Source organism: Oculina patagonica, chromosome 9 (assembly GCF_052425735.1).
Source record: "Oculina patagonica isolate OP01 chromosome 9, crgOcupat, whole genome shotgun sequence".
Taxonomy (NCBI): Eukaryota; Metazoa; Cnidaria; class Anthozoa; order Scleractinia; family Oculinidae; genus Oculina; species Oculina patagonica.
In genome coordinates, this window is record NC_135766.1 from 7,214,075 (window position 1) to 7,231,630 (window position 17,556).

General features: G+C 38.8%; 1 protein-coding gene across 2 annotated transcripts in view; it reads right to left on the minus strand.

Moving 5' to 3' along the window:
- The window catches only part of LOC144666757 (uncharacterized), a 66,255-nt gene that overhangs the window by 20,748 nt on the left and 27,951 nt on the right, over window positions 1-17,556 (minus strand). For both annotated transcript variants that reach the window (XM_078528139.1, XM_078528140.1), the window contains 3 exons: window positions 17,390-17,483; window positions 10,665-10,796; window positions 9,978-10,330 (listed from right to left, as the gene is read on the minus strand). In XM_078528139.1, the coding sequence (XP_078384265.1) occupies window positions 9,978-10,330; window positions 10,665-10,796; window positions 17,390-17,483 (579 nt within the window). The remainder of the gene's footprint in view (window positions 1-9,977; window positions 10,331-10,664; window positions 10,797-17,389; window positions 17,484-17,556) is intronic.

Consider the following 17,556-nt stretch of genomic DNA (forward strand, 5'->3'; position numbering starts at 1 on the left):
CAAGATGACAAACCGGCAATGATTGACAGAGCTAAAGATTTTATCAAAAGAAAATTCCCCAAAGTGAACTTCGCAAAATTAGGCCCAATAGGTTTTAGCAAAAAGAGTGGCAATGAAACTACAATTGTATCCTTTGGATCAAAAGGTGGCGAGACCGAAATTTTCAAAAAAGACGGAACTGGCCTTCTCAAAAAATTCACAAACAAGTTTAAAGCCCCCCTTGGGCCAGAAGCGGAATCTCTGACTGCTCAAGACAATGAAGAAATAAGAGAAAGGAGACAAATATTAAGAGAAGCTGAAAGTCAAATACAACAGGCAGAAACAATTGACATGCAGAAAGAAAAAGCCACCCAAGAAGTAGAAGATTTCAGAATAAGAATCGAGCGAATAAATGCCAAGATGGATCAACTTGGGTCAAATGTTGAAAATGAATCAGAATTACGCAGACTTAAGCAACTGAAAAAAAATCTTGAAAAGGATTTTGAAAACAAAAAAAAAGAAGTTGCTGCTCTTGAAAAACAAGCTAAGCAAATGGCAAAAGAAAAAACACGAGTCGACCAACTAAGGGCAGGCATCGCTGCCAAAGAGAGCGAAAGAAACACTTTGCAAGAAAGGCTCAACGGCACAAGAGCGTTGGATGATCTAAAAGAGGAAGAAGCCGAGCTGAAGCAACAAAACGAGAAAGATCAAGCTGTTATAGAGGATGAGAATGCCTCCCCCACTGACAGACAAGCCGCGGAAGAAAGAGTTGCGGAAAGAACCGAGAAACTTGGACGCTTGCAAACGCAGATTGCCGAAAGAGAAAGAGCGCTTCCACTTCGTGAGAGGATCAAAGAGATCTTCAAAAAACATGGCGTGACATTAACAGCAATACTTCTGGCTGCTGGTGTCACGATTGGTTCTGTTATTGGAGCCATTACAAACGCGTTGAAGGCCACCGGCAAAGCGTTGGGGAAAGGCCTAAGTGATATTGGCTCAAAGGTAGCATCAGCTCTGCCTGGTCTCATTGGCTCGATTGCGAAATTTCTTTTCAAAACCGCTGGTCAAGTAATTGGATTTCTTGCAGAGCACACCTGGCTGCTTATCCTTGCTGTGGTTGCTTTTCTTGTTGAAAAATACATCAAAAAGAGACGTTAGCGCATAAGGGTGTAGAGCAAAGCTGCTGCTCCAACCGCGCCAACAGCGACAGTTGCTTTGTTTATTTCGTGTGAATCATTGGCTACGGCCTTCGTAGGTTTAGCGCTTTGCGCGTTGCTAGCTTGTGTTTCAGCAGCGCTTGCTGCAGGTGCCTGATTTTTTTTTGCTGTGGCGCTCTTGTGTATAGGATTTGAAGGGTGGCTGTTTGGTGGGTTGATTTTTGATTTTCCTCCCGCCATCAGTTTAAGAGCTGCTTTTTTTGTAGCTTTATTAACCTCATCATTCACTCCTAATTTCATCCCAACAACAGCCTGCTTAAGCTGGTTATTGTAACCAACAACGCTTTCTGTGTTTATCACCATACGAGCGGGCATCAGCCAGGCACCTGGGCAGACTGCAAGGTTAAGCCGAACCTTAGCTTCGTCGATGGCTAGTTGGTATCTTTGGACCGACTTTGCCAGATCAGGTTGCCTTATAGCGTCTTCAACCAACACGAGGAACTCACTTTGCGCTTCCTTTGCACGGCCGCCTGTTCCAAGTATGCTACTTCGAACGTTCACCTGCGAACCGAGAATACAGTAGACAAAAGCCTCTATCGACTGGTTTACTCTCGACAAACCTGCCTGAGTAAGCCCTTCAGTGCCGTTAGGACAAAACCAGTCTGCCTGTGCATATGCAGCGTCGTCTGGCTCGATGTATTGAATCAAGTTACCTTTGCTTGCAGCTCCCCCTTCGTCCGAAAATTTATCGTAATCGGGGTATTTTGCTCCAGTTTTGTTTGGTCCAATGTTAGTAATCCAGATATAAACGTTACCAAGTCCGTGGTTTGCGCCTGTTGTGAAACGGAAATCGCTTGACGGGTCGACACCGAACTCAGCACATATTCTTTTGTAAGAAGCCACGTCGTACTTGTTGTCGAACTGGCTAAACGTTGGGTCGCCAGGCAAGGCGCTTACGCTCTGAATCCCCCCCATCTGAAACAATATTCGCCTTATCGTGAAATAAACGTGAAAAAGGTAAAAATTTCGCACAATCGGTGGCAAGCTAAGAGATGAGTGTTCTTCATCGAAAATTTCTCGACTTATACCGCAGCCTGTTGTCGCGCACCATACCGCAAAGTTAAGTTGCTGTGGCCAATAGGCCATATTTTGGCTAGCAAGCCACCTTTTTGACTCTTTTCCTGATGTATGCTTCAGTTTTGTTTTTTGAAAAATCTCTCTTAATTTCGTTGTGAAATATTGGTCTGGTGTGACGTAGATGTTTATTTGGCTGTTAAATATTTTTTTCAAACTCGGTGCGGCTTCGTGAAATCCAACCGCGGGAATTGGCAAAGATGAGCCTTTTGCGCCGCTTGGTGACAGCTGTTGTGGAAAACCGCCTGAAATTTGATTCACCCCCAGTGCTTTTTTCATCTCTGGGCTCCAATATTTGCTGTCAGAGCCAAAAACATTTATCAAATGGCCTTGCCCTGCCTTGTAATAAATGTCTGCCGTTGCTGTGTGGTTGTACGCGAACTCAACCTGTGCAACAAATTTTGTTCGGTCAGCGTTTGGATATTTTGCAAGAAAAGGTTTCCATGCATTGTCTTTTGCCGCTTCAGAAATTGTAGTTGCTTCTGGGGTTTTCATCCACTTCATAAAATCTCTTGTTTTTGCATCCATGGTCCTCTTTTATATTAAACATTTTTTATTTTTATTTAATATAAAAATGGTTGTGCTGACTGTTACCACAAAAGAAAATCCGAACACTGTTTATTTTGACCAGCCTATTCCAAAACTAAGCTATATCCGGCTTTTAAGTTGTTCTCTTTACAACAGCTGGAATAGTTTGGAAAAGGATGGAATAGTTTTTTATAAACAAGTGAACAAGGAAGAGAAGGCGCGTTATATACGGCAAGGAAACTTCTCACTCGATGACATTGGGAGTATTTTTGAAAAAGGATTTCCAGAGAAAAACATGTTTTCTGTAACAAAAGGCATTGCAGGTCGTTTATTGATAATAAAAGCAAAAGAGCCCAATTTAAAAGCTTTTGGACTGAATGAAAGTCTTATTAAGTTCTTTAATTTGCCTGGGTTTGAGAATTACGCAAGTATTGAAAAGGAATTTTTTGAAACAATTGAGGTAAATAATGTTTCAAATCCTAAAAATTACTTCATCAACTGTGACCTTATCGACAAGCAACAAAGCTTGCTAAATGGTAAGCCATCAAGCCTTTTAGCGTTTTTTGACATACGTGGAAAACCGTATGAAAAAGTTTATTACCAAAATACACATTTTAACGTCTTGCGCGACGTTTCTGCTGAAGAAAATGTATCATCTCTGACTCTTTGGATTAGAGATGAGAATGGAAAGCCATTCGATTTTAACGGCACAAATCTTACATATGAGTTGGAATTGAATTAAATTAAATACAAAAATAACTTTTATGTATACGAGACCATGTCATCTGCTAATGTTCTCCCGAGTGCCCCTGCTTATGGTGATCGCGAAGAAACACAACTTTATCCAAGCCTCCCAACAAATGCCGAGAATTTTCGGCTGACTGAAATAAGTAAAATTGAAAAAGAAATATCCGCTGAAGCTGAGCATTACAGGCTTGTGTTAAAAAAATATAAAAAAGTCCGGAAAGTTATTCACTATTCCGTGGTCTGTCTTGGCGCCGTGACGGCAGCTCTGTCTTCTGGAGCTGTTGCCACTTCACTTACTGGTGTTGGAATTGTTATCGGCGTTCCTGTTGCAGCAGTAGCAGGTATATCTGGCGCAGCTTCCACTGGCCTGTCAGTTATCAACAAAAAGCTTGAACGTAAAGTTAATAAGCACTCAAGAATCCTCGCTCTGGCTGTTGCAAAACATGACTCGATAAACAGCTCTGTCTCACAAGCTCTGAATGATAATCTTGTTTCTGACAAAGAGTTTCAACTGATCACACGAGAAATGCAAAAATATCGCCAACTTAAAGATACTTTACGCTCAAACTTTGCAAAAAAACAAACAAATTCACTCCAGCCAGACATCGGAAAAATTCGGGAAGAAATCAAGAGAGAAGAACGCAAAAGATTGGAAAAAAAACTTCTCGAAAGTGCCACCGACATTTCGAAATAAAATTTCAGTCCAATAAAACATTTTTTCATTTTATAAAAGAATGATTGTCTGCGCTCATCTTGTCGTTTACTTTGTGATGGAAGCATTGTCGTTCGAGTTGCAAAAAAATGTTCGAGACATCACAAGAGAGGTTGTTGTTTGCCTGAACGAGGCAAAATAAAAGGTTAAAGCGTGCTTAAAGTGGCTTTCAGCCGAGTCGAAATCAGAAAAAAAATAAACACTTGATTTAATCCCCACAGTCAAGGGCTTGTCTGAACAATGGATGCAAATTTTTTTTGTGTGTGTGGGTGAATGTCCCACAGCGTCAGACTTATGCAAATCAACAGCTTTTTAATGATATAATAAGCAATCAATAAACATTACAAGTGTGTTAAGTAAAATAATTTTATTCAGTTGCTAAGTTAAATGTTCGTTGACAACGGCGGACATCTATGGCCGCGGTATCCAAGGTAAATTGTTCGTTGACAACGGCGGACATTCATGGCCACGGTATCCAAGGTAAATTGTTCCTTGACAACGGCGGACATCTATGGCCACGGTATCCAAGGTACATTGTTCCTTGACAACGGCAGACATCTCATGGCCGCGCGGCGTCTGTCCTTTGATGACTTGACAAGTTTTTTGTCAACTTTGTAAACTTAGCAAGTTTTTGTCAATTCGGGTTACGCGTAACCCATTGGCATTCCAATGTGATGACGTGTTTAGGCTTTAACTTGGCCGATTTTTGTCAAGTTTGAGAACTTGGCTGATTTTGGTCAATTCGGGTTACGCGTAACCGATTGCATTCCAAAGTGATGACGTGTTTTGGCTTGTAACTTGGCAAATTTTGGTCAAGTTTGGCAAACGCTTTAGTTGTATTAGGCTATCGTTTGACATCTACAAATGATTCATGTCGATAAACTGAGTTAAATCTTCTTAATTTTGATCGAAAAATGTTTGAAAAACGTCTACAAGCATCCGATATACTTAACCTTGCGACCAAACTTCACGACCAAGCATCTGATTGTTGTCCGTAATTGCTAAGGTTTCGCGAAGCGAAGGCACGAATAGCTGATGTAAAATATTATAATCAGATCCTAGTTTGTCGTTTCCAAATGATTCATGTCCGTAAGCTGCGTCTTTGCTTCTTTTTTCGATTAAAAAGGTTTGATAAACGTCTCCATACATCGGCCATAATTGTTTGTGTAATACAAAAAAGCTTATGTGAATAATATAAAGTTATAATTTTAACTGTGATTGGTCACAAAAGACGTCATTACATCGGGAAATAACCTATTAACTAAAAATAGTAATGACGCCTGGTGAATAAAATTACCGTGATCTTATATTGTTCTTTTATGTGCTAGAAAGTTCTTAGCTCAATATTTCACGGTATATTTACATGTTAGTCAAATTAAATATTGTTGTTGAATAAATCATAGCTCTCAAAAAACACATACAAAGAGTTTGAGTTGTTTTCCGGCTAAAAATATTCAAGATGAAAAAAAAACAATTTGATTACGTCAAGGGGGTTTCCCACGTAATTGACACAGGGTAAACAATGACTTCCTGTGTTACTCAATAATTTATGCACTCACCGGAGCGTGCAAGTTTTGTTTAGCTTGTTAAAACGTTTGCGACAACACTGCTGTCTAATTTTTTTAATTTTTCAATCAGCTCGTCTGTTAAAAAGATTGTTATTTGTTTTTCATTTTCTTTAGTTTTTTTGTATGTTGTAAACGCTTTTCCACGAGATCTTTTCAAGTTTTTCTTTACACTCAAGTTAATTTCTCCAGTTCTCCCTCTTCCCATCTTCGTTTACTCAATAAGAGCATTTGTTCAATAGGAATTATTTCTGGCACAGCAATTAAAGGTTGGTTGTAATTTAATACAATGGCGCCATACAACGATTGGTACACTGTCGGGTCCGGCGAATCTGCTTCAGGAAGTTAGGAATGTAAAAGCCACTCACATTTTCCTCCTTTCACACAAAAGGGCTGGCCTTGCGGGCCCCACACACATGAGAGTTTTGGCATTGCGACCCCCACACACATGAGAGTTACCGGTTGTGGACACAACTTGCAAAAAATAGCGAGGCGAGACTGGCGAGCCAGCGAGCCAGGCGAGCCCGAGCGGTTTTTTTGCAAGTTGTGCCACAACCGGTAACTCTCATGTGTGTCATATTAACAGAAGTTGAATTATAATCTGCAAAGTCTGCAAAAAGGGCAATTATGTTATTCAACAAATTGTCACGATAACCATAAATTGTCGAGGGTTTCAATCGGGTTAGCCGTTAGCCGCAATATGGCCAAAACTGTGGCCGTTAGCCGTAAAAATTGAACCTAACGTCCACGTTAAGATGTTCGGCCATTATCTTTATTGTTTTTGTTGTTGTCAGGTTAAACTAAGGGTTTGGCTACCCTCTATGGATCTAGATTATCAATAAAATATCAGTAACAGTAATATCAGTAGCTAGTCGAATGAGGTGTCCAAAAAAATCTTACAGAGTATTTCTATTTCTTTGATGAAACAGAAAATCATTTACATGATGTCCTTTTGATGCTGAGCAGTTTTTTAATTTATGTATTCAAGTAGCTCAGTTAACGGAAAAGTGACCATTTGTTGGTCACTTAGTTCTTGATCCATGTTGATTGCGAGGTGGGGGGAGGCTAAAAAAGTTGACTTGATCCTAAAGGGGGGGGGGGGGACAAAAAGTTTACTTGAGCCTAAAGGGGGGACATAAAAAGTTTCTGATGTTGCCTTCTCCCATTCACCAACCACCCCTCCCTATAAATAATGACCACTCCATTATTATTGTCCAATACCAAAAATAACAGCTAGTGATATTGTCATTTTGACTAATAGGGTCCCCCAAAACGATTGCACCTTATCCGCTTTATATGAGTCCCTTTCTCGTTGAGGGGTTTCGCTTATTAACATGTAACATAGACTTTCTCAAAGTTAATCTGTTTGGCTTTGAGGTTGTGTTATTGTTTTGAAGTGACAATACTGTTTCAAAACAAAACAAAAATGGCTGCAAAGCCAAATGGGTGGCCTTTTAAGGCAAGAAATTACACAAATGCCTGATGTTCTACACCCTGTTGGTCTTTCTACTTTTCTTGTTTAAACACAAAAAAAGGTTTGTTTTAAGATCTTTATGTTTTGTTTACATGTTTCATGATTGCAGTTGCTAAAAACATAACATCAATCCAGGCAGTAAACAGGATATTTCTCATAGGGAACTTCAGTGTAGGGTTAACTTTCACAAGCCTTGTAGGTCAAAAGCAGAGCACCTGGGATTTACTTACTGGGATGTCATAGGTTCATTGCATGTTGGGAAATTTGAAATTACAAGTTAGCCTGTGTCACTGACTGAAAAATAACCATGATCATTGAATTGCCAGGCATGTTTCTATCACTGTGCAGCAAAGCTTGAGTTAAAAATATAACAGTGGCACCTGATCCTGGCATGAACAACATACCCGGTATGTAAATACATAAGTGATCATTTTCACCTGAACTCTGAAGTTCAAAACCCAAAGATTGCTTTTTTGCTGCCATCAATCACAATAATGGCAATAACCCACAAACCTTAAAAAACAAAAACAAGCCAACAGATTTGACCTGGTTTAAATGTCTCCCGTGACTGGTCCGCTTTGATGATTGACAGTAGCAAAAACTGTAAACCGGTTTAGCGGTTGATTGAGCTGAGTTCGTGTTACTGAAAAGCACAATAGATATACAGTATCTCAATCTGTATTATCAAAATGAAGACGTCATTGTTTTTCAAAAGCATTTTGATAACCACTTGTCAATCCATTAATTAACTTCATCCCATTTATTATCACACATGGACTGAGCTAGACTGGGCAGAGGCACACCGATAGGTACATTTAGTAGTTAGGTTTTTTATTGCGGGCCCAAGAGAGGCCCGCAACCCTAATCTTGACAGTGACCAGCGGATTGCGTATTACGCGTGCGCGCTACGTTCATAAAGGCTATCTGCAAACCGAAAGTTGAAAATTTTGTTCTTCCACTAAGAACGATCGGAATGCAAAAAACGTGTCAATCACGACAGCTTGTCGTAACACCGGAAGAGAAAAATCTTGTCTCCAAGAGCGATAAGAATGCGAAAAATCAACAGTTTGTCACATTAGATCGAGGCTTCTGTCTTGCAGACATTACGTTTTGCAGACGTTGTTTTATAGGTGTTGCTTTTGAGAAGATCTGCTGTGATTGTATCACAGATAAACTACGGCAAAGCGAATGATTCCAACAACGGTTATTCTCGAGAAATTCCTTATAACACTGACAACAAAGCGAGTTTGCCGACGGAGGAAAATCACATCTCAATTCACACCGCGTGCTCGACTACACTTCGCAAAACTGTCAATCAAAAAAACAACTCTGATTGGTTCGCGGCAAAAGGAAACGATAAAAAACATTCGTGACTTAAGCGTGGCGCGTTACTCGACCTTACTCGGAATAATTTTCTTTTCAGTGATTTATCGACACTGTCAGGCCCGCACTTTCTAACCTGTGGTTACCACTAGTTTAATGTTAGATTTATTTTTAATGAGCTGTATATCCGTTTAAATTGCGCACTACACTTAGAACTTAACTTGAGAAAATTTTACTGTTATTAAACATTAGTGCCAAGGTGCTGTTGAATGGTGCTTTATATAGATCTCTTCTACTCGCTAAAGGTTTTGATTGTTTTATACGTTTTTGACAAATTGCTCTTAGTGCTTTCAAATGTGTTAACCAATCACAAGCATTTTGATATCTAGCTTGACCTCCACGTATATTCTTGGCTTCTGATTGAAGATCCATCAGTGTGGATGTTTGTAAGCATATTTGTTTATTAGTCTTCGGTTCTTCCTAACACTGAACTGAAAAAAGGCTGAGAATACTGTTTACCATTTTGCTTTAAAACAACAAATACAGTGTGGGTAAGTATCATAGCATCACCAGTTTTCTGTTATAACATATTAATATACAATCTTCGTTCACTGTCCAAAATCCACGCGCGCCATAGGTTAAAATCGAGCACGTGATTTTCCTTTACCTGTCGTCAGCAAACTCCAACAGTGCAGTATTGACAATAATGCACAAAAATCGTGCATTATTGAAAATGTCTTCAGCTTCAAGGCTTGCAAAAGTGGAAGAAAAAGATATTCCTCAAATTATCAACGATTCAATACCAAAAAATACCAAGAAGAAAACAACCTGGAGTGTTTTCATTTTCAAAGGTAAACTGAAGCTGAATTTTTTGTGTGCGATTGACTTGCTGGCTTGCAATTGTAAAAGCGATCGGCTCACCTTGAACAAGCTTCTCGCTGACTGTATTTATGAACGACTCCAGCTAAAGAACAATTTAATGGACCATTTTGAGCTTTATTTAATTTTCAGCTTATTTTGGATTTCTGTATTATTGATCTTTACAGCCTGCATGTATAATTATGTACTACTCAAATTCTTATTATTATTCATTAAAAGTCTAGTTCAAAGTTCGGTGAATCGTGTTTTTCTTGCAGTGTACTCAGATTGTATATTAAAAGGGTTAGAGACTGTTAGTTCTTGTTTTGTTGACAAATACACGCACTTGCTGGCCGCACAATGAACTCGAAATTTTTAATACTGCACTCGGCTACGCCTCGTGCAGTATTGAAAATTTCTCGTTCATTGTGTGGCAAGCGCGTGCGTGTATTTGTCAACAAAACACTCACAACAGTCTCTAACCCATAATTAATACTCACAGCGTCCTGTTGTTCTTTGTCTGTTTCATCTTCAACCTCTTCAGCATGTTCTTCCTTTCCAGCCTCAATCTTATCCTCAGTTTCATCTTGAATATCATCTTCAGCATCTTCTTTTTCACTTTCTTCCTCCTCATCATCTGATTTGTCTCCTTCTTTCTCTTCATCAGATTCGAAATCTTCCTTGTAATCCTCATCTTTTTCGTTCTCCTCTTTTGCTTCTTCATCTTCTTTATCGCTCCTTTCTTTTGCGTCACTCTCGCTCTCATTCTCCTTGTCCTTCTCTGGGACTTCTTCAAATTCTTCGTCATCGTATTTGTCAGCTCCAGATTCTTCAGCTTCGGTACCATGTTCATCTGACAAAAACAAAGTATTCTGAGACTGCCAATACCACACAGCCAAGCACTAGGGTGCAGGCTCATATAACACACCAATCCGAATTCAAGCAGCAAAGTGAATAGGGTTGCAAGCCAGTTTAAAAAAGCAAAAAAAAAAAAAACACTGGTTGGATTATGTTCATTAGACCTTGTTGTCAATAAGTTTGTAAAGCTTTGATGTTTTCAAGTCAAACCACAAAACAGATAAAAAATAGATTTGTCCAGAGGAGTTAAATTATCTTTAAAAAGACAGCATATAAACTTAAGGATTTATGTCTTTTTCAACACCAACAGAAACACTCAAACCCATTACCTTGTTTGTTTTCTCCAGGTACACTGTCTGCAGATCCAGCGGTTTTGTCGTCGTCACTTTTCACTTCTTCATCTTTATTGCTTCCTTCATCCCTGGGAGTCTGGGTACTATTGTCCACCATTCCACCTTCATCTGTGTAAACATAATTCCCGGTAAGATTGAACCTCAAACAGTGACAACCCCTAGAATAAGCCCTCTGAAGCTGGCAGGATGCAAGTTCTATTTGCACCCGTCAAGTGTGGATGAAAAGACGATACAAATTATGTGGACTGAGATGGAAAGAGAAGCAGTGAAAACTCCTCAAGATACATGTTCACATAACAGACACAAAGTCCGCAAGCACAGAGAATTGTTTGAGTGGGCCTGGTGGGCGTTTTTAAACTTATCACGAAGCCGTAGGGCAGAAAGCAGAAAGCAAAACCATACGACACTTAGTTGAACCCCCCCCCTCCCCTCTGATCAATTTGGGATATGACATCATTGATTTACCTACAAACAGAAACGTCCATTCACATCGTACACTTCTGTATTTCCATTGTTTCTGCTCAAGAAACCAGCTGCTAACCGCCCCCCTCCCCCTCCCCCTCCCCCTACCCCTCGGCCGCTCATCCCTAAAAAAAGTTTCGTGGGTTCGAACCCCAGACCGGACCAACACTCAGGGTCTTAAAATAACTGAGGAGAATGCGCTGCCTTTGTAATTACATCTGCAAATGGTTAGACATGGTTAGATTCGGAAAAGGACGATAAACCGTAGGTCCCGTCTCCTGTATCTTCAGTCTTATAACAGGGGACATTAAAGAACCCACACACTATTTGCAAAGAGTAGGGCACAAAGTTCCCGGTGTTGTGGTCTGGCCTTTGTGTAGTAAATTACAGTATGTGTACAGCGCATTTGAACATTACATATGGAAAATGCGCTATATAAATTGATTATCATTATCATTATGCCCATGCACCAGGGCTCCACGTGGCCAAGACTGAGACATGCTTGAATTACAGTGATAGCATTTACAGTGAGTGTTTTGTGTGGAAGCCCGTCTTCAAGGCTGTTCCCTCCCTTTCTTTCCACTGTTTAATCAGTGTGATGGGTGCCTGTTTCCCCTTCTGCGTGGCGTCCCATGGTTGGGTTGCAGAATTTGCCAGCCATGGGAGCGGTCTCCATCTAGGACCTGGATGCCAATAGTGGAAGCTCCTGGATGGAGCTGTTAACGTAGCATATAGCAGTTATCAAAGTAATCCATAGTGAAATAATTAGCAATTATTGGATAAGGCTGAGTATGATATGAAGAATTATGTATGATATGAAGAATTATGTATGATATGAAGAATTATGCAGGTCGAGGAGGGTGTTCCTCCTCGATCTGCATAATTCTTCATATCATACGAAAGCCGAATTCAATAATTGTTTTATTATTCATTCAAAATATTTCCAGAGTTCCAAATGCACAAAATGAATTTAATAGGGTTTGACAGTAGGCAAAGTACACAAATACACAACAACATTCGCTTTTAAATTTGATTTAAACTTCAAAACCTCAGTTACCTTCATTAAATTTCTTGTTCTTTATAATGTCGATATTTAGCACTTGCTTGAATTGTCTATTGAAGCTAAATTTGATGACACAAAGCGATGTTTTCAAGTACAGGTTTCCATCGTTCTTGCTTACTTCGACGTAGATTTTCGTAAAACTGCTCCACGTCCTCCGCTGTGGCTGGATCAGGGATCTTTTCCTCTTGAAGATACGCTTTCAAAAACGATCGACTTTCCTTTGTTGCTTTTTTCGTGTTTTGACTTTCTTTGTCTTCTAATAACTTAAAAATTTTACCTCTTTGTAATGTTCAAATCTAGCGGCCATTATCGCTTTTAACCTGCTCGGTAGCAAAGCCGTTCAGTCGCGTGACGTCAGCGATTCTTGGGAACGAGGTTGTGATCGGATAATCATCCTTGAGAACGAGGTTGCGATCCAATAATTTTTTTATTATTCAACAAATGCGCGTGCTGCCCATATATGGTCAAAATGGTAACGATATCTGTCATCCGTATATAACAGATATCATGCGATATACGTAGGTTGCGAAGATTCGTCCGAACTCTCGTAAAGCGCTGCATAATTAGTTTTTCGAGCTGCAAAATGTGTTTCGCTGACAATTTGTTGAATAATAAAACAATTATCCTGCTAAATCTTGCGGAATATCGTCTGATTTTAGCCCACTCGGCCTACGGCCTCGTCGGCTAAGTATCAGGCGATATTCCGCGCCGTTTTGCAGAATAATTGTTAAATATTGGACAGTTGCGATCCAATAATTGGAATTTCTTCCAAATTTGGTCGGCGCTAGCCGAATAGCTGGAATTAGCCGGGGATCGAAAGCCAATCAGAAACACAGAAATATTTTGAATGAATAATAATGCCAATCAAAAATCTTCTTTCTGGTTAGGTTGGTTACATTTACTTATTAGTTGACACGTTTTACAACAGATTGTTAAGCAGTTGCATTTCAGGTGAATATTTAAATGTCAGTAATACCTTAGCAAAACCTTGTTAGTAGTTTTAGACCAAATAATTCAAGATTTGTTTACAATGAGGTTAAGAAAGTTTTAAAATTTTATTCCACTTTACTTACGATAAATTATTTTAGAATAGCCACTTGCAGGGAATGCTTTTACTATGAAGGTCTCTGGATCTGTGTTAAACAAAGCATTAATCTTCTAATTTAAAGACACGCAATTTAAGTGGATATTTTATCTGTATTTTACAATTAATAATTTTAAAGAGAATAAGCAAAACTTCAAATGTCGAACTTGTGGTTCTCTGTGAACCATATATCAAACATGACCATTTCAATTATACAATGTTGGATTCAAAATCAACACAGTTTGACACAGTATGTGTATGATTTTAACAGAAACTGCAAACATTTGCATGCTGCAGGCTTAGCTTCAAAGCCTTTGTTACAGAAGATATCTAAAGAGATTAACTAAAACAATTGAACATAATTTCTTGGGTTACCTAACTTTCAAGTAAAGTTTTTTTATATATCTGTTCTACTGAAGGTCTCTTTTAAACTTTTTGAATCACAACCATAATAATATTGGTATGTCGTACGAAACGAGCAGATCTGCAGCAGATCTGCAACAGATCTGTTTTGCCAAAAACAGACTAACGGCAGACTAATTTATCGTCTGCAGAGTCTGTTTCAAGTCTGTGCAGACGCAGTGCCTTGATCGTCTGCTATGATTTTGAGCTGCAGACGATGAACAGATCAAAAACAGATCTGCAGATTATCTGTTAAGTCTGTAGTCAATCTGCAACATGTACTGTGATGAAACCAGCTGGTCGATCTTATTTTTCCCTGGCATCAACTAGCCCGAAAATTTAATTGCTGCTCAATCACTCAACTCATGTACCTTGTATATTCATTTGAAGGTAATGCGATTCATCCGAAACGTGTCATCTGGCATCCCAAAGTACATTTTTCATCTGTGAATTGTATTATTTATATTGCAGTGTGTTTACAGCTAACATAAATTTAAAACTGCAGTTTCCTTTCCTCCCGCGTGCTTTTCCATACATGGTTCCACTGTTGAAGGTACAACGACTCTACAAGTATAAATAAAAGCGCCCCGCATGTGGTTTGAAGCATCAGGTTACGTGAGTTCGCACGTGATCAATGGTGGAATTTACATTCAACCAGTTGCACGCAACAGTTTCAAACGTTAACTAAATTGTTCATACATAAATTTTAGTTTTACACTCTTTAGTTAATTGAAATGTATCGCTTACTTGCTGAAATTATCAGATAAAATATGATTTAGTCCAGGTCTTAAGAAAAACAACTCCCGATGTGTGTGAGATGTGACAATGTCACGCGATCTCGATCTGTAAACCTGACACTTCTATTTACGCTGTTTTGGCGGTCAAGGTTTGAAAGTTATAACGATCTGTTAACCGAACGGAACAGTCAGACGCGTTGTTCAGTTTGGTTTTTAAGTTACAAGGTAATTTTCAAGTGGCAAAATGGTCCAAAAGCAAGAAACATGCTTCGGAATATGTGGTATATAGATTTTCGTGCAGCAAATGTGTTTGTTTATTGTACGCGTCGCATTTGAGTACTGGTTTCAAACTTACCTCACACACAAAGTGATGCGTGGATTTTAATGAAATCGATGTTGTGCAAGAGGAAAGGATATATACAACACAACATTTACAGACAGGCCTTTGGAATTAATTCTTATAGCGCTGACTGCAACTTCGTACACATGCAGTCATGTATTGATGTCCACGGACTGGCGGGCCGGTAAGTGACCACAAATTCGTCAAGTAACAACTTGATCGCCATTTCTTCAAAGTTAACTTTGAACAGACAGAACATTAAAATTTGATGTTTTTAAGTTCACAAGCCATTTTTATTCGCTTAAGAAATCGCTTCTGAAATGCTTGGTAGTCGAAGAAGGGAAGTTTAATTGGATACAATTATTCAGCAGATTTTTGTACAGTCTTCAGATATATAAATTTACCAACTGTTCTCTAAAATGTAGAAGTACAGCAACAGCAGTGCTGTTTGACAGTCTCTCCAAATTAAGTTGACAATAATTATAAATAGAGCACATTTTCAGTTAAATGTAATAATGTTTTGTTTTTGGTGTGTTTATTTGCAACATTTATACGCCTTTGACAGTTTCGCTTAGCCAGCCCTCCCATTTGCCCGTTATAATTCGTTTTCGAGGTAAAAAAATAATTGAACAATTTCATTGAGCAAACAGAACCGTGCAGCTTACACGTATGTTGCAAATAAAATACGCCCTCAATGTTTCAATAATGTTTAATATTTTGTTATCGTGACCATTTGTAGAAAAACAGTTGCTACTGTAAGTGTTGCATGCAGGGTATCGGAAATACGTGCAGAAATGTAGTAGTCGATAGTAGTAGTACATGTAGTTGAAATTTTTTAAAGATACATTTGACTGCTTATCAGCTGCAAACAGGCCTGAACAGTCAAAGGAAACAATTTAGCTGTTGATGAAAAACAGATCCTTTTGTATCGCTTTTTATTTTAAAATAAATGATTTTTGATTGGTGTAGGTCGTCTGCTTTTTGTCTGCTATTCGTCTGCAGAACGTCTGCATATTCAACAGACGTATTGCAGATTAGTTCTGCAGACATTTTACAGATGTTTTGCAGATATTCTGCAGACATTCTGCAGACATTCTGCCGATGATCTGTAGATAATCTGTAGATTATGTGAAGACAATCTGCAGATCTGCTACAGATCTACTAGCAGATCTGCAGCAGACTATAAACAGATCTGCCTGTTTCCTACGGGTAATGCAACCAGAATTGAGAAAGGCCTAGAACTCGACAAAGCGTACATGCCGGTATTTTTTTTACAACAGGCATGCCAACTGTAGCGTTCTGACGACCTATTTCCATACATTTCTTACAAAGATCTTCTGTGTTATGTGAAAATGGGAATCCTGCAGTGCTAGACAGAGATGATAAAGAAAGGGGGGAAAAAATGATGTTCACCTCCTTTTCTCCAAATTATTTTGATTCTGATCTCATGATCATGTCCTTTAAATTTCCAGCTATTTTGTTATCAACCATTTTTAATGTTCATTTTTATTTAGTTTACTTTAGTTATCAATGAAAATCAATACTCGCTCAACATGTTGACTTTGATTTATAATTTTTACTGATTTTATTGATAATTGATTTGTATTTATTGGTATCATTGCCTGGTTTTGAGTGGCATTTCTCATGGTGATCTCAGAAGCCGGTCTGCTTGTTCACACAAGGTGATAAGGCTCCAGTATTGCACGATGAACGAGGGACAAGGTGTCTACATGCTGGCTGTGCTGCATGTGTCACGTTCGTGTGGAGTTAGAAGTTGTCCTATGTAGCACATACATAACTTGCCTTAACGTCGTATACACTAATAATTAGTGTATACGACGTTATTGTTTATGAGAATCCTAACTGTCACATCACATTATGCCACATCATGCATTGAGCACACGCGTTGAGAAAACGTCAAGTTCTAAACACATGTGGGTAGCCTTGGGATAACTTTGCTTTCACTTTCCCGTGACCCTTACATCTTTCGGGATATATCACCTTTTGTGATAAATCTCTACAGATCTAGAAAAATGAGCCAAATTTGAATGTTAGAAGTCATTTTCTCTTCTGATGCCTGGTAAATCAGTCACATTTTGCTTTTTTGAACGCTTGCAAATCCAATTGTAAAAGACAAGATTTACCCTAAGGAACTTTAAAAGTGAAATTTATTTGTTTAATAGACCCACTCAAACAAACTTGGGCAAAGGAAGTTGGCCTGCCTCAATTCATTTAAAATAATTTGTTGCCAGAAGCAACAGAGGTCATAGTGAGCGACAAAGTCAAGTTTATCCAAATAAGCACATTCTTTCAGATATAGTATGAATTCAGTTACCCCCATTTTTTTGACATTTCTGTCATGAGTGAGTAACTTGTAAACTAGCAGTGGTGAAAGTTTAAGAAAAATCTCAATGTTAGAAGATTTGTGCGAACATCCTTCAAAAAACCACTTTAAATGGGGACATGTTTAAAGCAATTTCTTTGTGAAAACAAACCTTTCACTACTAACCTACGGCTTGTTTGCTTTGAATGTACTCAATAGCTGCCATGTACTCAGGCAGAAGGATTAGTAAATGACCTTTAAATAGGTCACATAAAGTGGAGGTATTTCACCTTTTTCTTCATCTTCACCATCAGCAGAATTAATTTTGGTTATTATGACATCAAATGTCTCTCCTTGTTCTTCTTCCTCCTGTTCATTGGCAGTCTAAAATAAAAAATATAAGCAAGGTCACTTTCCATGCACCTGCAATTTGTGGTGTATGTTTATAAACACTCTC